The sequence below is a fragment of the Moschus berezovskii genome, chromosome X (assembly GCF_049115385.1).
Source record: "Moschus berezovskii isolate FMDL1 chromosome X, NW_MosBer_1.0, whole genome shotgun sequence".
In the NCBI taxonomy this organism is placed as follows: domain Eukaryota; kingdom Metazoa; phylum Chordata; class Mammalia; order Artiodactyla; family Moschidae; genus Moschus; species Moschus berezovskii.
Window position 1 is genome coordinate 114,775,719 of NC_142488.1, and position 23,909 is coordinate 114,799,627.

Genomic DNA, 23,909 nt, shown 5'->3' on the forward strand with positions numbered 1-23,909 from the left:
AAAATGCCAGGTGTTTCAACTTCATCCCCTTAAGATTTACAATTAAGCTGTCAGTAGTCCGCTGTTGGTCTTAAAAGGTTTGTTTGGTTGGTTTGGTTTGTTTATGTACAGAAAAGGAATTCTCTAATCCTTTGGGTGGAGATGTGTCACTGGAAATGCTGCTACCCTGTGACAAAAATAATGCTGGGTTTACCATTAGTGGTGTCCATTGAGATTTATCAATTTTATTAAATAAATTGAGGTTCTTGCATTATAAGGGCAGGGTATTCTCTTTTTCTGCAGGGTATTAATTAAAACTAAGCCACGGTAGTAAGTAAAACCATGCCTGACAAGTGCTTAGAACAGAGCTTATTGGTACAGAATGAGTCTTTTAAAAATGTTAGCTATCACCGTCATCACCATCACTATCACCATCATCATCACCATCACTATCACCATAATCACTCCACTCAAGAAGCAAGAATTTGAATTCTACTCTCTAGACTGCTGTCCTTCTGTATAGAGCAGTGGTTCCCAACCTTTTTGGCACCCGGGCCTGATTCCATGGAAGACAATTTTTCTATAGATTGGAGTGGGGGATGGTTTCAAGATGATTCAAGCACATTACATTTATTGTGTGCTTTGTTTCTATTATTATTACATCAACTTCGCTTCAGATCATCAGGCGTTAGATCCTGGAGGTTGGGAACCCCTAGTATAGCATATATGTATGTGAGCAGCAAGGAAGTGGAAGGAAGGAATTAGAGACAAAGAGAGTCTTCTCACTTAGATATGTTTGTTTGCATGCTTATATTCAGTGGAAAAGGAGATAAACTGAAGGTTCACTGGTAACAGCTTACTTTGTTTAGGAGACAATTTCCCTAAACTTTTTCTGTGGAAAATTAGTCCTGCATGATTTCCTAGGAGAAAAGAGGTGCCTTGTCAAATAAGTTTGTGAAGCACTACATGTTAATACTTCAGTTTTTCCTCAGTCCCCACCTTGGCAAATCGTAATGTCCTTTAGCACATTAAGAGAGATAAGTCCTTCAGGAAAAAAAACCTATTTAATTTTTTAAACTTAGTCTGACAAAGTTGCTTGGCCACATAACTCCTTTTTTGGGTAACACTTATTAATATCTCCAGGCACTACTATTCTGTATGTAGTGAGTATCTTATCCAAGATACAATCAGTCTTTTGTATCCACAAATTCTGAATTCGTGGATCCAACCAACCGCTGATCAAAAATATTAGAAAAAACTTCTAGAAAATTCCAAAAAGCAACTTAAATTTGCCATGCCAGCAACTATTTATATTGTATGTACAACTATTTACATTACATTGAGAATATATTAGGTACTACAGGTAATCCAGAGGTGATTTGAAGTATATGAGAGGATGTATGTAGGTTATGTGCAAGTACTATGCTATTTATATAAGAGACTTGTGCATTCACAGATTCTGGTATTGGGAACCAATCCCCTGAGGATATCAAGGGCTGACTGTATATTTTCTCTTCTTTAGAGAAAGAGGATGCCAGTTAGTCTCCATATAGGCAGTTAGAAGGGCAGGTCTTTGAGAGGCCATCTCATATATGCAGATGTTCACCAGGCAGATGTACAGCAGTCTGGGACAAGGGTGGGCCAGCCACCATGGGAAGTCCAAGGAGGGAAGAGAATTATATGTCCAGCCCCTCTGTCCTGGGATTTGGAGTTGGGAGGATCTATCAACGTAGCAGAAACCTATATGCAGGTCAGGGAGCAACAATTAGAACTGGACATGGAACAACAGACTGGTTCCAAATAGGAAAGGGAGTACATCAAGGCTGTATATTGTCACCCTGCTTATTTAACTTACATGCAGAGTACATCATGCGAAAAGCTGGACTGGAAGAAGCACAAGCTGGAATCAAAATTGCCGGGAGAAATATCAATAACCTCAGATATGCAGATGACACCACCCTTATGGCAGAAAGTGAAGAGAAACTAAAAAGCCTCTTGATGAAAGTGAAAGAGGAGAGTGAAAAAGTTGGCTTAAAGCTCAACATTCAGAAAACTAAGATCATGGCATATGGTCCCATCACTTCATGGGAAATAGATGGGGACACAGTGGAAACAGTGTCAGACTTTATTTTTGGGGGCTCCAAAATCACTGCAGATGGTGATTGCACCCATGAAATTAAAAGACGCTTACTCCTTGGAAGGAAAGTTATGACCAACCAAGATAGCATATTAAAAAGCAGAGACATTACTTTGCCAACAAAGGTCCGTTTAGTCAAGGCTATGGTTTTTCCAGTGGTCATGTATGGATGTGAGAGTTAGACCGTAAAGAAAGCTGATCGCCAGAGAATTGATGCTTTTGAACTGTGGTGTTAGAGAAGACTCTTGAGAGTCCCTTGGACTGCAAGGAGATCCAACCAGTCCATTCTAAGGAGATGAGTCCTGTGTGTTCATTGGAAGGACTGATGCTAAAGCTGAAACTCCAATACTTTGACCACCTCATGTGAAGAGTTGACTCATTGGAAAAGATTCTGATGCTGAGAGGGATTGGGGGCAGGAGGAGAAGGGGACGGCAGAGAATGAGATGGCTGGATGGCATCACCGACTCAATGGACATGAGTTTAAGTGAACTCTGGGATTTGGTGATGGACAGGGAAGCCTGGTGTGCTGCGATTCATGGAGTTGCAAAGAGTTGGACACGACTGAGTGACTGAACTGAAATGAACTGAACTGACCTGACCAAGGTAGAGAGAATGGCTGTTTTCAAGGCCTAATGCCAGGGAAGGATAATAGGATCCATGAAATAAAATTACCAGCAATTTAAAGAGAGGATGGTCTGGTGGGCTAGCTCTGACACAAAATAAAGAGGAGTGCAGGCAGTGGCGGCAGAACTGACAATATAATTTGGCTCCTAGTGCAAAATGAAAAGGCAGGCCCCTAGTTCAAAAAGTAGTATGAATTTCAAGACAGCAAGAACAGAGCATTAAACCAAGGGCAAGGCCCTTCTGCAAAAGGCATTGTGTGACTGCATGGATTGTACTCCCATGAAGCCAGCCCTGGATGTTGGGCTTGGTTTTCTTAGGTTGTGCACAAGAGAACTGTTCTTGCCCTGGCTCTCTCAGAGCTGCCTTACTACCTGAGGAAGGAAAGTGAAAGTATTAGTCAGTTGTGTCCAACTCTTTGCGACTCCATGGATTGTAGCCCACCAGGCTCTTCTGTCCATGGAATTCTCCAGGCAAGAATACTGGAGTGTGTAGCCATTCCATTCTCAAGGGGATCTTCCTGACCCAGGGATCGAACCCAGGTCTCCTGTATTGCAGGCAGATTCTTTAGCTGGATGGCCCAAGATGTTATCATACGTATATCTGCTGGTTGGTGCTGGCTGTCAGGTGGGCCCTGCTCTCCACATGGATATTTAATCCTCAAAGAGGTTAGACTGGGCTGCTTTACATGGAGATATCAGGGCATCAAAAAGGCAACAACAAATTGCCAAGAAGTTTTACTGTGTTACCCTTAATGCATTCTTTTAGTCAAAGCAAGACACAAGGCCATCTCAGATTCCAGGAGTGGAGAATTAAACTACTTCCTGAGGGCAGGAGCTGCAAAAAAGCTTATGGTCATTTTTTTTTATCATTACAATTTGTTAATTTTGCCTGTTCTTAAACTTCATATAAATGGAGTCATACTGACAGTATTCTTGTTTCTGGCTTCTTTTGTTTAACATTATGTATGTGAAATCTAGTCATATTTTTCTGTGTGGCAGTAGGCTGCTCTTTTCTATTGCTGCTGCTCATATTCCACTATATGGATATACCACAATTTATTTATTAATTCTACTATTGCTGAACATTTGACTTGTTTCTAGTTTGTGGCCATTATAAAAAAAGTTATTATTGATATTCTTTTGCATGTCTTTCAAAGGGTGTATGTACTCAACTACCTTGGGTATGTACCCAGGAATAGAATTACTGGGTCAGAGAGTAGGCTAGGATTGAGCTTTAGAAAATATTGCCAAAGAGTTTTCTGAAGTGATTCCATTAATTTACACACCCATAAACAATGTATGAGAGTTTTGGTTGCTCCATATCCTTGTAAATACTTGGTACTGTCAGCTGTTTAAATTTTAGCCATTCTAACAGGTATTTGGTGGTATCTCATTGTTTTTATTTGTATCTCCCAGATGACTAATGATGCTGAGCGTATTTTCATGTGTTTAATGGTCATTTGGATATCCTTTTCATGAAGTGCTTGTTCAGTATTTTTGTAATGTGCCATTTAAAAAATTGGGTTGTCTTTTTCTTGTTTTGTAGAAGTTCTTTGGTATGCCATGAGTTTGTTATTGGATATATTTATTACAAATGGCTTGTCTTTTCCTTTTCTTAATGGCTTTTTTAGATAGGCAGAAGTTCTCAATTTTAACCAAGTCCAAATAATCAGTATTTTCTTTTATGATGAAAGTTTTTTCTGTTCTATTGTGAAATCTTTACCCACCCCATTGGATCGTGAATGAGTTTTATAGCTTTAACTATTACATTTAGGTCTTTGATCCATTTTAAGTTTAGTTTTGTATACACTATGTGATAGGGGTCCAAATTTATTCGTTGACACGTGTTTAGCTTTTCCAGTGCCATTTGTTGAAAAGAACATTCTTTCCCCCATTGAATTGTCTTGGCTTATTAATGACAGCTTCTCAAAAGCACTGAAAAATAACAACACAGTAAGGAATACCATGTCAAAAATGAAGGGAAAATGGTAAAGAGCATGGAAGCTCAACAATATAACAGACAATACAAAATTTAAGGTAAAAATCATTACTAGAGATGAAAAGGGAATCGTCATACAAATAAATGGTTCAATTCATTAAGAGATAAAAATATAAAATGTTTATGTTCCTAATAACATAGCCTCAAAATATAAAGGCAAAGCATTGAGAATACCATAAGGAGAATTAAACAAATCCACAATTACGGTGGTAGATTTCAACATACTTCTCTCAATAGATGATAGTACATTCAATTCAGTTCAGTTCACTCAGTTGTGACCACCTCTTTGCGACCCCATGAACTGCAGCATGCCAGGCCTCCCTGTCCATCACCAACTCCCAGAGTTTACCCAAACTCATGTCCATTGAGTCAGTGATGCCATCTAACCATCTCATCCTCTGTTGTCCCCTTCTCCTCCTGCCTTCAATCTTTCCCAACATCAGGGTCTTCTCAAATGAGTCAGCTCTTCTCATCAGGTGGCCAAAATATTGGAGTTTCAGTTTCAACATCAGTCCTTCCAATGAACACCCAGGACTGATCTCCTTTAAGATGGACTGGTTGGATCTCCTTGCAGTCCAAGGGACTCTCAAGAGTCTTCTCCAACACCACAGTTCAAAAGCATCAATTCTTCAGCGCTCAGCTTTCTTTCTGGTCCAACTCTCACATCCATACATGACTACTGGGAAAAGATAATAGTACAAACAGAAAAAAAATCCTCTCTCTCCTTCTCTCTCTGTGTATATATACATACATACATGTATGTATATATATATAATACATATATATATATAATATATATAATTTGAATACAATGAATAAATATATATATATAATTTGAATACAATGAATAAATGTGTTTTTAATAAAATTATAATTTTAGAATAACTTTATAGAAAAGTTACAAAGATAGTACAGAGTTCCCATACCCTCTTCACCAAACTTCTCCTAATGTGAACATCTTTATTTTTTGGCTGTGTTTGCTGCTTGTGGGATCTTAGATCCCTGACCAGGGATGGAATGCACACCCCCTGCAGTGGGAGCATGGAGTCTTAACCATTGGGCCTTCAGGGAATTCCCTCATGTGAACATCTTAAGGGACCACAGTACATTTATAAAAATTGAGAAATTAACATTGGTAGGTTTATTGTTAATTAAAGTGCACACTGTATTCATATTTCACCAATTTTTCCACTAACATATCTTTTCTTTTCCAGTATCCAATCCAAGATACCACATTGCATTAGTTATCATGTCTCTTTAGTCTCTACCAGTATGTCACAATTTGTCAGTCTTTGTCTTTTATGACCTTGGCTAAATTTGCATGATCAAGTATTTTGTAGAATGTCTATCAATCTGGGTTTGTTTGATGTGATATTTTCTCATGATTGAAATTTTTCTCATGATTTCTCTTGGGTTATGGGTTTTTGGAAAGAACATCATAGAAGTAAAGTACCCATTTCTTTGTATCAAATGGAGGTATGTGACTACAATATCACTTATTACTGATGATATTAACTCTGATCCTTTGGTTAGGGTGGTGTTTTCCAGGTTTTTCCACTGTGAAGTTACTGTTTTCCCTTTCCCACAATTCTCAATTCTTTGGAATTGAGCCATTAAATCCAGCCTACCCTCGAGGAATGGGGTGTTAAGCTCCCCCTCCTTTTGGGTAGGATATCTACATAATTTATTTCAAATACTTTTGTGTGGGAGTTTTGTCCCTTCTCCCCAATTTATATATTTATTCTATATATTTCTACCTGTAGAGACTCATGGATATTTACTTTATTCTCTGTATAATCCAATATTATTGTTATCTGTTTTATTGCTCAAATTGTACAATGAACAAATTTGAGCTAGGAAAAAGATATTGAACACTTTATTAACATCTGCAGAATATAATTTTTTCACATACATGTGGAACACTTATCTAATATGATTATGAACTGGGCTGTAATAATATGCCTAACATTTCAAATAATTAAAATCAGAGAATATGCCAACTTTGATGCAATTAAATTAGGTATGAATTTCAAAAATATATCTAGAAAATCCTCATATTTGAGAAATTAAAAATAGATTTTGAAATAACACTTGGATCAAGTAAGATATTGAAAATTAAGAGATATTTTGAATTTCACAAAGAATATATTACAGATAAAAATTTGTGGTATGCAATTAAAGTCGTACCTGGAGGGAAAATTACAGCCTTAAATGTATATATTAAAAAGAAGAAGGGTTGAAATTTAAAGAGCTAAGCTCATAGTTAAAAAAATTAGTTCAAAGATTGCAGAAGGATGAAAACAATAAAGATGATGTGAAAGACAAAATTACTGGACATTTAAGGAGATACTTTTACACAGGCTGTTGAAATCAGGTGAATATCCCTTAAGAATGTCTCATAGAGGTATATGTATAGAGAAAATTCCATTTCTAGGCATATACTCACATGTATATTCCAGTAGACATGTACAATGTTGTTTGTAGCTGTTGCTAATGGTGAAAAAAATGGAAAGTGCACATTCATAGAGTGAACTATTAAACAGCAGGTAAAAAATTTTATTTTTGACCATGACACACGGCTTGCAGGATCTTAGTTCCCCAACTAGGAATGGAACTCATACCCCTGCAGTGAGTCCTAACCTCTGGACTGCCAGGGAATTCCCAAACAGCAGTTAGAATGAATGAACTAATTTTCCCTCATAGCTCAGTCAGTAAAGAATCTGCCTGGGTTCGATGGTCAGGAAGATCCCCTGGAGAAGGAAATGGCAACCCACTCCAGTATTCTTGCTTGGAGAATCCCAAGAACAGAGGAGCCAGGCAGGCTACAGTCCATGGGACCGCAAGAGTCAGACACTACTTAGTGACTAAACCACCACCAATCTACAGTTATCAACATGTGAAGATTTAGAAAACATCATATAAAGTGAGTCTGAAAAAAGTTGATACCATTTACCACAGAGGTAATACTATATATTGTTTATGGATAAACATACATTTATAAAAGCATACCCAGGAAGATATACACCAACCTTGGGTTACTTTTGGAGAAAGAGGGAGACAGGGAGAAAATATGATGGAGGAGAACTTTAGCTGTATCACTAACATTAAATTTCTTTAAAGAAAAAGATTGAAAGTAAGTATGCTGTCTTCACCAAAGTGTTATGATCCACCACTTCCTAGCTCTGTGATCTTGGGCAGATTAACTAATCTTTATGAACCCCAGTTTCCTGGGGCATAATAATTGTACCTGTAATTCATAAAGTTGTTTTGAGGATTAAATGAGATAATATATACAGTGTTTTTTTTTTTTTTTTGCATAGTCACCACATGAAAGTGAAGTGAAGTGAAAGTTGCTCAGTCATGTCTGACTCTTTGCGATCCCATGGACTATATAGTCCATGGAATTCTCTAGGCCAGAATACTGGAATGGGTAGCCTTTCCCTTCTCCAGGGGATCTTCCCGATCCAGGAATTGAATCAGGGTCTCCTGCATTGCAGGCAAATTCTTTACCAACTGAGCTATAAGGGAAGACCTAGTGACCATGTGAGCACTCCGTAAATCATAGCTGTTATTATTACCAGCAAGAAAGGGTCCAAAGCATTTACTCAGCTGTGGGTCAGTAAGGGTATATGGGAAAAAGTGCATTCCAGAGGGAGATGAGTGGCACTTCAGAGCCGAAACCCCTCTAGTGAGGGTACAGTGCTGAGGGTGCCCTTGGGCAGAGGGAGCAGGGCTGGAATGTTGCCTTCTCATTGTGCTGCTCCATTGGGTACAGCATCTGTCTCCTCTGAAGTGGCTGTGTAAGTTTGTCTTTCTTAGGGTGGTGGGGAATGAGTGCCCTTAGCTGGTACAAGGTTTTAATCTCAAATTTCCATAGAAAGAGGTGGCACCTCTAGAGATGTCTGCTCTCCTCCTATCCACTGACTTGTGAAGAGCAGGACAGAGTGGAGTGTGGAACTCAGACACTGGCAGAGCTGGTGAAGAAGTCATCATCTTCTCTTCTCAGCCTTGAGGCAAGTCTGGAAGAATAATTGATTTCTTCTGCCGATGACTTTATGTCCTTTTCAGGTTAGGGAAATCTGGATAGAGTCCTGTCAGTGCTGCCTGTTGCCCATTCCTTTCTAATAGCAAAATGGAGTCCACTGAGCAAGGCTCAAAAAGGTTATGGAAAAAAAAATCACAGGGGTACCTTCAGTTCAGTTCAGTCGCTCAGTCATGTCTGACTCTTTGTGACCCCACGGACTGCAGTACGCCAGGCTTCCCTGTCCATCACCAACTCCTGGAGCTTACTCTGACTCATGTCCACTGAGTCGATGATGCCATCCAACCATCTCATCCTCTGTTGTCCCCTTCTCCTCCTTCATTCAATCATTCCCAGCATCAGGGTCTTTTCCAATGAGTCAGTTCTTTGCATCAGGTGGGCAAAGTATTGGAGTTTCATCTTCAACATCAGTCCTTCCAATGAACACCCAGGACTGATCTCCTTTAGGATGGACTGGTTGGATCTCCTTGCAGTCCAAGAGACTCTCAAGAGTCTTCTCCAACACCACAGTTCAAAAGCATCAATTCTTTGGTGCTAAGCCATTTTTATAGTCCAACTCTCACATCCATACATGACTACTGGAAAAACCATAGCTTTGACTTGATGGGCCTTTGTTGGCAAAATAATGTCTTTGCTTTTTAATATGCTGTCTAGGTTGGTCATAACTTTTCTTCCAAGGAGCAAGCATCTTTTAATTTCATGGTTGCAGTCACCATCTGCAGTGATTTTGGAGCCCCCCAAAATAGTCTGTCACTGTTTCCATTGTTTCCCCATCTATTTGCCATGAAAGTGAAGGGACCAGATACCATGATCTTAGTTTTCTGAATGTTGAGCTTTAAGCCAACTTTTTCACTCTCCTCCTTCACTTTCATCAAAAGACTCTTTACTTCTTCTTCCCCTTTATGCCATAAAGGTGGTGTCATCTGCATATCTGAGGTTATTGATATTTCTCCCCGCAATCTTGATTCCAGCTTGTACTTCATCCAGTCCAGCATTTGGATCTGTTCTTGGTGTTAAAACTAAGTTTTAAGCCTGGAACTCATGGCTAGAGCCAACCCACCACCTATTTGCCCTGTGGAACGTACTGAAAAATTGCATTCTGTGGCATTAAAAAAAAGGCTGTGAGGAAGTGTGGGGTTAAGCTTGTTGGTACTACCCTCACCAGAAAAAAATATTATAGAAGTTGACTTCACCTCTTCCTGTTTATTCAATCATCAGCTTTAGTCTATTGACCTTTAGGTATCTAGTACCCTCAAAAGTCTCCTCCTTGCCATTAGATCAAAACCAGAGCAATAGTCATTTTACACTCTAGTATAAATGAATTTATATTAAAAACAAGTGTATTTTAGAGATGGCACAACTGGTAAGCTATTTCTAAGAACTGTTACGGCAAAAAAGGCCTGTCAATCTCCTTCAGTTCTAGTCCAGTGATTTTTCTCAAAGGATGTGCCCCTAGTTTTTCTGTCCCAGTCGGTCTATGCATGTCCTGAAATAATTACTGATCACAGATCTGCCATTAGTTGGTTCTTCCCCTTCTGCTTCAGCCCCCTACCTTCTGTCCCAACCTTAAAACTCTCAGGTCCTTGGGGACTGAGAGTTCATTCCTCTTTGTTTCACACTGTGGCTCTGGGTTGATGGCTTATCTGTACCTACCCTCCCCTCCCAGTGTGATGATCCAAGCATGACTTGCCAGTTAGTCAGTCAGCTGGAGCTTAATGTCCAAGAGTTCCTGCTTCCTTCAGTTCCTAGAGCACCTTGGAATGTAAGCAGATGTAAGAAGTTGTGTATATGAGTTGTTTGTGGTAAGAATGGGGGTAGGAAGACAAAAAACTGTGAGTGACTTCAACGAACATGTTCAACAGTGATGTAACTTACAGATACTTGAGAATTAAACATGGAGAAAGGAAATACAAATGTCCAGTTTGTCTATATAAAATGAATTTACAGAATCTGTTTACTCTTTGTAGCTAGTTTTACCATATGGACAATAATAACTATGCAAGTTGTCAATATGAGTCAGATGAAATTAATTGTAAGCTATATTTACTTATGATGTGACACTGTATTCAACTATGCTCATGCTCGTGTTAATTATCTACAATGGTTTTCTGCCCATATATTCTGCTCCCATAGGGAAAAGAATTCATGGAATGGGGCTCTAGTATTTCTGAGATTAACTGCCCAGGTGCCGCCTCTCTTTTCTTTCGGCATCTTTTGGACAGCCATATCACAGAGGTCACTGTGGGTTGCAAAGTACAAGAAAATAAAGCTTATGTAATAAAAGGTGTAAATTTTCCTAAAGTAGTATAAAATTGTTCCTCAGTACTCAGCATATATAGCTTATATTTACTGTATATGCTTTTCTCTATTCTATTTACCACCTTTGATTCCTAGGAGATTAAATCTGCACAAGCGTAGATACATACTAATATGATGAACTTTAAAATGTTATTTTCCTTCCTTTATCATCAATGATTATCATTTAAAGTTGTTATGAAGGCTTTGTGACAGAGGTTACACTAAAATTGAAAGTATATGAACTTACTGAAAATCATGTAAAAATTAGCTATGTTTTTAATGTGGTTTCTCAGATTGATTAATTTATGCAATTGAATTGTTCTACTCTCTTGTAAACATATATTCACACTTTGCAAACTTGCACACCTGCAAAGTAAAGTGTGGTGGTATTTGTGACATTATCATTGTTTCATCAAGAATGATAACTCAGTCAGGTTACTTTTAAAATCTCACTTTATAGGCCATTATCTATCACTTTCCTGTTCCAATACAGTGGAAATTGATTCCATAAAGGTCTTAAAGGTCAAATGTATCTTAAATTTAATAATAATTTTAAAATACCTTGGCATTTATGAAGCATTATTGCATTCATTTAGAAATAGTTTGAAACTGTTATAAAGTTTGACATTGTATGAAAGCACTTCCCCACAAGATAGATGCATCAGTTTGGCTCTGATGAATTTTTTTCTTTAGGGATGTGTATATCTTTTTTTACAGGGGTGGGGATGGGAGGGGGGATCACACTGTGGAGTCCTAACCACTGGACCGCCAGAGAATTCCCAAAATTACTTTAAAACAAATTGAAACTATGACAGGGACATCTTCTTAAAGGGTTCAGTTTGAATTTTAAACAGCATTATAGAAATCATGGAATAGTTTGCTTTTCCCTCTTTCTTCCCCACATCTTCCATTATTCTGTTGTTCCTTCCCTTTGGCATTTACAAGCACCATTAAGTAACTAGAACTATATTAGGCGCTGCTGCTGCTGCTAAGTTGCTTAAGTCGTGTCCGACTCTGTGCGACCCCATAGACAGAAGCCCATCAGGCTCCCCCGACCCTGGGATTCTCCAGGCAAGAACACTGGAGTAGGTTGCCATTTCCTTCTCCAATGCATGAAAGTGAAAAGTGAAAGTGAAATCGCTCAGTCGTGTCCGACTCTTAGCGACCCCATGGACTGCAGCCTACCAGGCTCCTCCATCCATGGGATTTTCCAGGCAAGAGTACTGGAGTGGGGTGCCATTGCCTTCTCCAATATTAGGCGCTAGGGATCCAGAAATGAAGGGATACAGTCTCTGCTCCGGAGAGACTCGTTGGTGAAAAAGAAGACTAAAAACTCATTACAGTATGGGATGTAGAGTGGTCTTCCTGGAGGAGGTGATAGCTGAGCTGGAAGGATGAGTGAGAGATGACAAGGAGATGAAATTAATCTTACTTGGATTATTAATGGTTTGGGGCTATGATAGCTTTATACCAAAAATGACAGAGTAGAGAACCCCGGGGCTCCGTCCCTCCATTAAAGCAACTAATGAGTTGGCAAAAAACTGTCAGAATCAACTTTTACAGAACTCTGGAATCTAGCTGAAAACTTATAACAACTGGGGGAAAACTTAATGAAGAAAGATGCTGCTGCATTACGACGAGAGAGTTCTCTGGTGTTTTAAATTGTCTACCGGCCCTTCCCCACATACCAGATGGGAGGCAGTCATGAGGAGAGCAGCCTGTACTCTTGGTGCAGGTTGTCGGGCACCTCAGGGAGCAATTATAGACCTTATTCTAAAAGAAGTATGTTTTTTTTTCTTTTCAATCTGTCTAGTGGCTCCTGGAAGGATTGGTACACAAGCGCTTGCCTTTGTTTTGCCCAGTTCAGAGCATTCCCAGATCTGGGGTGGCTTCCCAAGTGGCATTTGTCAAAATCACTTAAAAGCAAAAGTATTGGCCAGAGCAGCTTGGGTCAAGGGATAACCACCAGGACAAACAAGAGACAGATCAAAAAGCTTTGATAAGAAAGAGTTTGGGAAAGGGGATCTATGGGGGAATGAGAGTTTTTAAAATCTGTTGCTTAAGTCAGGGAGTTGAGAAGGCCATGCATATGCCCAAGACTGGATACATGTTTAAAAAAGGCCTAATCCTCACAAAAGATCTTAAATTTTCACCTCTGGTTGACCTTCAGGCTCCGCACAAGCAGGAAGTAAAGGTGAGGGCAGGGTTGTAAATGGCTTGGCTAAGCATTGAAGCCGTGTCCCAAAATAATCTTCCAAGAGTGGGGAAGAGTTTTAAAAATTCTTTTAAAAAATATTATTGGGCTTTAGGTGTTTAGAGATACTCTGTCAATACATTAGCTGATCACTAAACTAACGAACAGAGGTTTCAGTGGCCACATATGATAAAGAATAGAAATTTTATAAAAATCATTTAGAAAAGTAGCTAAAATGACAATAACTCAAAACAACTAGCAACAACAGACAAAACAAACAAAAAATTGAGTTAATTTTTGTATATGGACTGAGGTAATAGTCTACCTATTACCAGATGTGCAGTCTCAGATATGCAGATGACACCACATTTATGGCAGAAAGTGAAGAAGAACTAAAGAGTCTCTTGATGAAAGGGAAAGGGGAGAGTGAAAAAGTTGGCTTAAAACTCAACGTTCAGAAAACTAAGATCATGGTATCTGGTTCCCATCACTTCATGGCAAATAGATGGGAAAACAGTGGAAACAGTGACAGACTATTTTCTGGGGTTCCAAAATCACTGCAGATGGTGACTGCAACCATGAAATTAAGACGCTTGCTCCTTGGAAGAAAAGTTATGACCAACCTAGATGGCATATTAAAAAGCAAAGACCTTACTTTGCCAACAAAGGTCCATCTAGTCAAAGCTATGGTTTTTCCAGTAGTCATGTGAGAGTTGGACTATAAAGAAGGCTGAGTGCCAAAGAATTGATGCTTTTGAACTGTGGTGTTGGAGAAGACTCTTGAGAGTCCCTTGGACTGCAAGGAGATCCAACCAGTCCATCCTAAAGGAAATCAGTCCTGAATATTCATTGGAAGGACTGATGCTGAAGCTGAAACTCCAATACTTTGGCCACCTGATGTGAAGAATTGACTCATTTGAAAAGACTCTGATGCTTAGAAAGATTGAGGGCAGGAGGAGAAGGGGGCAACAGAGGATGAGACAGTTGGATGGCATCATCGACTCAGTGGACATGAGTCTGAGTAAGCTCTGGGAGTTGGTGATGGACAGGGAGGCCTGGTGTGCTGCAGTCCATGGGATCGCAGTCGGATACGACTGAGCGACTGAACTAAACTGAATAGTCTACCTTCATTTTTTTACATGTGGATATCTAGTTACCTCCAAACCATTTGTTGAAAAGACGATCCCTTTCCCACTGATTGGTCTTGGTGCCCTTAAAAATCAATTGACCACAGATGATAAATTTATTTCTGGACTCTCTATCCCATTGAACTGCAGGTCTATCTTTATGCCAGTATCACTCTGTGTTGATACCCTAACCTTGTAAGTTTTGAAATCAGGGAGCATGACTCCTACAACTTTATTCTCCTTTTTAAAGATTGTTTTGGTTATTAGATTCAATGAGGACATTCCTTTCATTATATAATTCAATGATTATTTTAGGATCAGCTTTTACATTTTTGCAAAAATAAAGGCTATAGGTACTGAATTGAATTTGCAGATCACTTTGGAGAGTATTGCCATCTTAACAATACAACACCTTCCAATTCATGAACATGAGGTGTCTTTCCATTTATTTAGGTGTTCTTCACATTCAGCAATGCTTCATGATTTTCAGTGTATAAGTCTCATACTCTTTTGATTAAATTTATTTCTAAGTATTTTATTCTTTTGACAGTAGTGAAAGTGAAATTCTTTTCATAATTTTCTGGAAATGGAATTGATCTTTGCTAGTGTATAGAGATACCGCTGATTTTTTCATGTTGATCCTGTTCCTTGTCACTGTGCTGAATTTATTAGTTTTAGTACTTTCTTGTGTATTCTTTGGGGATTTCTGCATATAGGATCATGTCCTCTATAAAGAGAAACAATTTTAGTTATTCCTTTCTAGTCTGGATAACTTTTCTTTTTCTTGTCTAATGGCTTGAGCTGGAAGTTCTAGGACAATGTTGAATAGCAATGGTACATGAGGTATTCTTTTCCGTTCCTGATCTTAGCAGGGAAGCTTTGAGTCTTTCACCATTTAGTATAATGCTAGCTATGGGTTTTTCATAAATGCCCTTTATCAGGTTGAGGACATTCCTTTCTGTTTTGTTTTTTGAGTGTTTTTTGTTCCCTCATGAAAGTGTGTTGCAATTAAAAAAAATTTTTTTTTTGGTATTTATTAGATGATCATGTGGATTTTTTTCTCCTTCATTCCAGTAATATGATATATTACAGCTAGTTATTTTCATTTTTGAGCCAGCCTTGTTTTCCTGAGGTAAATCCCATTTAGTCATGTTCTATAAATCTTTTACTGTGCTGCTAGATTCCATTTGCTAATATTTGGTTGAGAAGTTTTACATCTATATTTATAAAGGGTATTGGTCTATAGTTTTCTATTCTTGTGATATCTTTGTCTGGCTTTGATAACAACATTACTAGTCTCAGTAATGAGGTAGAAAGTGTTCCCTCCTCTTGTTTAGAAGAGCCTGAGAAAGATTTCTATTAACTCCTATTTAAATATTTGGTAGAATTCATCAGGGAAGCTGTTTGGTCTTGGACTTTTCTGTGTTGGAAGGTTTCTGGTTACTTGTTCAATCTATATTTTTTATAGGTCTGTTCAGATTTTCTATTTCTTCTTGAAAGTGTTTTGGTAGTTTGTGTGTTTCTAGGAATATATCCATTTCATCTAACTCATTGGCATATAATTCTTCATAGTAGTCTTTTATAATCCTTTTTATTTCTGTAAGGTTGATGGTAAATGTCCCACATTTATTCCAGATTTTAGTAATTTGAATCTTTTTTTTCTTTTTCCTGGAACAATCTATTTAAGTCTGTCAATTTTGTTGATGCTTCCAAAGAACCATTTATTGTTTCATTTATTTTTTCTATTTTTTTCTCTTCTCTGTTTTATTTATCACCACTCTAATTTTTATTTCTGTTCTTCTGCTTGCTTTGAGTTTAGTTTTCTCTCCTTTTTATAATTTCTTAAGGTGGGCTTCCCTGGTAGCTCAGAGGTTAGAGCGTCTGCCTCTAATATGGGAGACCTGGGTTCGATCCCTGGGTTGGGAAGATCCCCTGGAGAAGGAAATGGTAACCCACTCCAGTATTCTTGCCTGGAGAATCCCATGGACGGAGAAGCCTGGTAGGCTACTGTCCACGGGGTCGCAAAGAGTCGGACACGACTGAGTGACTTTACTTACTTTACTAAGGTGGGCTAGTTAGGTTATGAATTGATATATTTCTTTTTTCAAATGTAGGCCTTTGTAGGTATAAATTTCCTTCTGAGCACTGCTTTCACTGAATCTCATTAGTTTTGGTATGTTGTGTTTTTATTTTCATTAATCTCAACATACTCTCTAATTTCCCTTGGTTTATTTTTTCAAGCCGATGGTCATTTAGTAGTGTTATTTAATTTTCACATATTTGTATATTTTGCATATTTCTTTCTGTTTTGAGTTCCAATTTCATTTCACTGTGATCAGAGGACATACTTAGTGTGATTTCAATCTTCATACATTTATTGAGGCTTGTTTTGTGGCCTCACAAAATGTTTATCCTTGAGAATATTTTATATGCACTTGAGAAGAATATGTATTATAGTGTGCTGTTTTGGGGTTGACTGTTCTACAGATGTTTGTAAGGTCTGTTTAGTTTATAGTGTTGTTTGAGTCTTATATTTCCTTCTTGATCTTCTATCAAGTCTTTCTATCAATTATTGAAAATGGAGTATTGAAGTCTCCAGCTATTACTGTAGAACTGCCTCTTCTCTCCAATTCTGTCTACTTTTGGCTTGTATTTTGGGATTTTGATGTTAGGTGCATATATAAGATGCACATACATTTATAATTGATATACCTTCTTGATGGATTAACACTTAAAATATTTTTATTGAAGTGTAGTTGATTTCCACTATTGTGTTAGTTTCAGGTATACTGCAAAGTGATTCAGTTATATGTATATATCTATATATATTTTCAGATTCTTTTCCATTATAGGTTATTACAAAATATTGATTATCTTGTAATAGTTCCTTATGCTATATAGTAAATCCTTATTTATCTATTTTATATGTGATAGTAAGTATTTGTTAATCCCATACTCCTAATTTATCCCTCCTGTCCCACCATCTTTCCTCTTTGGCAACCATAAGTTTGTTTTCTATATGGATTGACTTTTAAAAATATATATATATAATATCCTCTTTTTTAATCTTAACAATTTTTGTCATAAAGTATACTTTGATATTTGGAGAGCTACTCTAGTTTTTAATTACTGTTTGTATGGGATATCTTTTTCTATCTTTTTATTATACTTGCAACCAATTCAAATCTTTGAATCTAAAATGAATCTCTCACAGACAACATACATCTGGATCATGTTTTTAAAAAAAGTATCTATTCTTCCAATCTCTCCTGTTAACTGGAGTTTAGTCTGTTTGCATTTGATACAATTACTGATAAGGAAGGACTTCTGATATTTTGCTATTTGCCTTCTAAAATGTCTTATATCACCTCCCATTTCTCCATTACTACCTTTTTTTTGTATTTCACTGATTTCTTTTTTCTTTTTTTTTTTTTGTAGTTTACCACTTTGATTTCCCACTTATTTCTTTTTCTGTATATTTTTAAGCTATTTTCGTAGTGGTTGCTCTGGGAATTACAATTAACATGTTAAACTGTAACAGTATATTTTGGATTAATAAAAACTTAATTTCAACCGTATGCAAAGTCATTGCTCCTATATAGCTCCATCCCCTTTATGTTGTTACTGACACAAATTACACCATACATTGTGTACCATGAAGATAGATTTTTATTGTTTTATTTAATCATCTTTTAAATCCTATATTAAAAAAGAGGAATCACAAAATACAGTAACACTGTCTTTTGTATTTATTTAGTATGTAGTTGTGGAGAAGGCAATGGCAAGCCACTCCAGTACTCTTGCCTAGAAAATCCCATGGATGGAGGAGCCTGGTAGGCTGCAGTCCATGGGGTCGCTACGAGTCAGACATGACTTAGCGACTTCACTTTCACTTTTCACTTTCACACATTGGAGAAGGAAATGGCAACCCACTCCAGTGTTCTTGCCTGGAGAATCCCAGGGACGGGGGAGCCTGGTGGGCTGCTGTCTATGGGGTCACACAGAGTCGGACCTGACTGAAGTGACTTAGCAGCAGCAGTATGTAGTTGGGCTTCCTGTAAAAAATCAGCCTGTAGTGCTGGAGCCCCAGGAGACGCAGGTTCGATCACTGGGTGGGGGAAGATCCCCTGGAGGAGGGCATGGCAATCCACTCCAGTATTCTCCCCTGGAGAATCCCATACAGAGGAGCCTAGTGGGCTTCAGTCCATAGGGTCGCAAAGAGTCAGACACAACTAAAGCAACTTAGCACGCACGTAGTTACCTTTGAAAGTGAAAGTGTTAGTCGCTCAGTCCTCTCTGACTCTTTGCAACCCTATGGGCTGTAGGTCGCCAGGCTCCTCTGTCCATGGAATTCTCCAGGCAAGAATAGTGGAGTGGGTTGCCATTCCCTTCTCCAGGTGATCTTCCTGACCCAGGGATCGAACCTGGGTCTCCGGCATTGCAGGCAGATTCTTTACTGTCTGAGCCACCAGGGAAGCCCGTAGTTACCTTTAGCATGTGCTTTGTTTTTTTTTTGTGTAGATTCCAGTTTCCTTTTAGGGCTGCCTGCAGAACTCCTTAGCATTTTCTGTAGAGAAAACACAGGTCGTGAGAGCATTTAGATTAAAATAAGAGAGACACCCTTGGTAAACAGGGTTGATCAGGTAAACATGACAGTGAACTTAAAGGGAGAGTTCAGAAAAATTCATGGCTCAATCACAAGATTTTCTTGATGACAGGGATTCTGCTGCTGCTGCTGCTAAGTCGATTCAGTCATGTCTGATTCTGTGCGACCCCATAGATGGCAGCCCACCAGGCTCCTCTGTCCACAGGATTCTCTAGGCAAGAATACTGGAGTGAGTTGCCATTTCCTTCTCCAGACAGGGATTCTAAGTTCGTCTATTCAGGATGCTGAGGGAAATGTGCCGACAGTGGGACTGACTGTATTAAAGTGTATCTAAGAACTATGGGAGAAGGCAATGGCAAGCCACTCCAGTACTATTGACTAGAAAATCCCATGGATGGAGGAGCCTGGTGGGCTGCAGTCCGTGGGGTTGCTAAGGGTTGGACACGACTGAGCGACTTCAGTTTCTCTTTTCACTTTCACACATTGGAGAAGGAAATGGCAACCCACTCCAGTGTTCTTGCCTGGAGAATCCCAGGGACGGGGGAGCCTGGCGGGCTTCCGTCTATGGGGTCACACAGAGTTGGACACGACTGAAGTGACTTAGCAGCAGTAGCAGCAAGAACTATGGGAGAGGAAGTTGAGACAAAAGTAGAACTGCACTCACCTATGCAGCTCCAACCAGTTAGGGATTCATTCCACCATGCTGGGTATTGTGCTTCCGAGGTTCTAACAATAAAGCCTTCTAGAGGCTCACTGTGGCACCCAGTGCAGCTTCTGGTCTGCTCACCCTGTAGAGGGGGCGCTTGCTGGGAGGCAGATCCCAGCAGGCCTTGCCGGTGGCTCAGCACGACTGTGATGTGTCTTGCCGTCAACTGCCAAACTGAGGTTGGCGTTGTGAGGGGACCTGCTTTACTCTCTGTGAGGAAAGCAGGAGCCTGTGAGGGAGGAAGAGGCCGACGAGGAGGCCAACGCTGGGCTAGGACTGAAGGAGGACTGACCCGGCAGGTGAAGGGTGGACTTGGTAGCAACCACAGCTTTTAGCTGCCACGGCTGCTGGGAGGTGGCGTCTTCCTCAGTGAGGTGGTTGGTTGACCAGGCCTCAGCGACCATGGCGGTGAACTTTGGGGACTACACCAGTGGCTTTCGTCATAACGATGTAATCAGTTTCATCAACAGCGAGGTCCTCTTGAACGGAGGCAACCCTGATTTCTACATGGCCTTCCGCTCGTGATCCTGGAATGAGGTAGAGGATCAGCTGCAAGTTGTTATAGCTAACCCGCAGGTGCCGCACGCCATCAAGAGGGCCTGTGACTGGAGCGTGCTGGCCTTGAGCGTGTGTGTGGGCATGACACAACAGGAGCGGCAGGAGTGTCAGATCCTGTGGCTGCAGGAGCAGGTAGAGGAGCGAGAGGAGGCTTCCTGGGCCCTGGCCTCCGAGCTGCAGCGCCTGCGTGAGGAGCGGGAGGAGATGGTTGCACAGTTGCACTTCACCCAGGCCTCACTGCAGCAGATGCTGAAGGAGTGTGATGTGCTTCATGGGCGGCTGCTCCAGGTCCCCCCAGTGGCCCAAGAGATGGGGCCTGGGCCTCGAACCGAGCAATTTGGGGCAGTAGCATGGCCCATGAGCAGGGAGCAGCAGGTGGCTGATTTTGAGGCAGATGCCTGCCCCAGAAGCTGCTGTTTATATGCTGGGACCACCGAGTCCCTGGTCCCAGGCCATGCAACCCCCTATGCCAATGCCAGTGCTATATCCATTTCCATACAGTGCACCATTCCCCATGGGATCGCCATCCTTGCCATATGTACCACCAGCAGAAGCAGAAGCTGCAGTAGTCCCATTTCAGATGCCTTCTCCAGGAATCTATCTACCTGGCCCATTAGTTGCAGTGGGCTTTCAAGATAAGATGGCCCCCCTGGGCAACAAGAAGAGCTACAGCCAGGGAGAAGGTCCTGAGATCCTGCAGGGTACAGTCCCCTTAGGGGATATCAGAAGTCTTAACCAGGAAGAAGGTCAAGAGAGGTCTTAGGAGATGGTCCCCCTTGGGGATAGCTGGAGCCACAGCCAAGAAGAAGGTCCAGAGAGACCCCAGGGGATGATCCCTCTGGGGACCAGTGGGAGCCACAGCCAGGAAGAAGTTCTCAGAAGGCCCCAGGTGACTGTTCCCCTGGGGGACAGCAGAAACCAGAATCAGAGAGATCTAGAGAGATTCCAGAGGATTCTCCCGCTGGAGTACAATAGAAGTCACAAGCAGAAAGATCCAGAGAGACCCCAGGGGACTGACCACCTGGGAGTCAACAGAAGCCAGAGCCCAGAAGGATTTCCAGAGAGGCCTCAGGATACTGCCCAGGGGGACAGCTGGAGCCATGATGGGAGAGAAAACCCAAAGAAACAACAGCTTCAGGGGCAGAAGACCGAGAAACCAAAAGGGGAAAAAGCCTCAGAATCATACCACAAGGAGAAGTCTGCCTCAGGTTGCAGTTCAGTGAATTGGAAGTGCCCATGGTGTAAAGTGATAATTTTCCCATGGTGCAAGTCCTGCTATAAATGCGGGAAAGTCTGCAGAGCAGTTGGGAGTGGAACCCCGGACTCAGGACAAACTCACTGATTTCAGGAAGGTAAGTAAGAATGGAAACACTCCAAAGAAAAACCAATTTCCTAAGAACCCGTACTTTTTTGATAAGAAAGTACTCATTTACTTTACAGAAAATGTGAAACCAAAATTATGATATAAAGAATTCAAGTAATTCATTATCTCATTACCTAAGTAACAACTTTTTATCATTGTGGGTATACATATACATGTAAATAACGTGCATGCTCACTGGCTTCAGTCATGTCCAACTCTTTGTGATCCTATGGACTATAGCCTGCCAGGCTCCTCTGTCCATGGGATTCTCTAGGCAAGAATACTGGAGTGGGCTACCATGCCTTCCTGCAGGGGATCTTCCTGATCCAGGGATCAAACCCAAGTTTCTTATGTCTCCTGCATTGGCAGGTGGATTCTTTATCACTAGTGCCACCTGGGAAGCCCCCACATAAATACATATACATATATATATATATATATATATATGTTTTTCATTCACTTGAAGAAAGATGGATGGCTTTTGAGTATGATACTCTAAGGAATTTCTTCTAATTGAATTTATGTTCCCAGGTGCTGAATTCTACATGGTTGATACTGATTGGTTGACAACCCAGAGAAGCTGAAGTCAAGACTTTTATTTTTCCTTTTTCACTCTTTTCTGTTTTCTTTCTTAAAAAAAAAATTATTTATTTATTTATAGCTGGCCATGCTGGGTCTTCGCTGCTGCTCGTGGGCTATCTTGTTGCAGCCAGTGGGATCTACTCTTCTTTGCATTGTGTGGGCTTCTCATTATAGTGCTTCTCTTGTTTCAGAGCCCAGGCTCTAGAGCTCTCAGGCTCAATAGTTGTAGTGCATGGGCTTAGTTGCATAATGTGGGATCTTCCCAGACCAGAGCTGGAACCTGTGTCCCCTGCAATGGCAGGTGGATTCGTAACTACTGGACCACAAGGGAAGTCCCTCTATTTTCTTATTAATCTTGTTTTCCAGAAAATGCCATGTCTTTGGCTGGAAACAGCCATGCGTTTTTAGTTATAAGCTATATTGAATTTTAGGAACCCTGCTGTTCCTTGAAAATGCTATTGTTCATTTGTTAACTACTGCAAAGCTCATGTTTGCTTCTTGTTTTTGTTTTTTAAGTTTTACAGGTGAGAGTCTGTTTTCATGTCTCTGAGCCCTACAGAATTTGCTTCTTCTGAAGAATCTGAACCTATCCCGTTAGATCTTCCAAGAACCTAAGACACAATCCTCATTTCTATCTGACCCATATCACGGTGAGACCCCACACTGACTGGATCTGAGAAGAGAGAAAAGTCAGGGAAGAAGAGATGCTTTGGCACTTGCGAGAAAAGGAGGGCAAAAGAATTTTGTTAGGATTTAATTTCTCTGTTGGGACAAGGAATTCAGAGTTGAAGGATGAAGCGTTAAGTTGTATAAATGATAGCAAATTTGTTGAATTTCATTTAATTCATTAAACAAATAGTTATTTTCTGATATGTGTTAGAAGCTAGAGTTATATGTTAATATCTGGTGCATACCTTATAACTTGATTTGGTGAGTTTGGTTAGATAACAGGAGAGAGCCAACTTAGGATACAAATTATATCCAAAGTGATTTCTTTGTCTCTTATGTCATGTGGCCTTTGCATAAATCCAGTTGAAATAGCATCCAGATATTTCTGTAGTTCCGGGGGCAAGATCAGAGATTTTTGTGGATGGACTTGATTTGCCAACAGCTCATCTCGTTGGTCCTAGATGACACGAGTAGTGGCAAAGAGCAGGAAAGTGGCCTCACAAAAGTGCAGGCAAGACTTTTCTGATACTCCTGATTTCCTCTCTTGAGAGGGACAGCTAGTTTCCTGGTTGCCTGAAAGACCACTCAGTGACTGTCTTAAAGAAGTGCTTGGGGGAGTGTTGGCAACACAGCTTCAGGCAGCCACCATCCCAAGTCCCTTTCCAGCCACTGGATGAAGAACAAGGACAGACATCATGCTGTGGATGGTGCTTCTCTTGGGAGGACTAATTGGATTAAAAGTAGAACTGGACTGGAACAAGTACTCTTGAGAATGCCCTTGGGCCTTTCTCTTCCACTTTGTGTGTTCTCTGCTGGCTCTCTGCTGGTGCTCTGCTCCCCTGAAGCATCTGCTGCAAGCCAGGGGGAGCCAGGGTCCACCCAGGGGCTGGAAGTCAGATCAGCTTCCAGTCTGAACAAGAGGTGTCCTCAAGTTCCTCCAGGAGATTCCAGCTCACCAGGCTCAGCCTTTGTCAGAGGTTTTCTGCCTCTAACTGGTAATAAAGAGTGTTCACTTACCTGCTGTG

The 23,909-nt window shown here is 40.4% G+C and overlaps 1 protein-coding gene across 1 annotated transcript; it reads left to right on the forward strand.

Annotated features, from left to right (window-relative positions):
• Positions 1–20,114: 20,114 nt before the first annotated feature.
• Positions 20,115–21,718, forward strand: TEX13D (TEX13 family member D). The gene is given in 2 exon segments (XM_088834141.1): positions 20,115–20,659; positions 20,661–21,718. Coding segments are annotated over 2 exon segments (1,497 nt in total). The 3' UTR covers positions 21,613–21,718.
• The last annotated feature ends 2,191 nt before the right edge of the window (positions 21,719–23,909 follow it).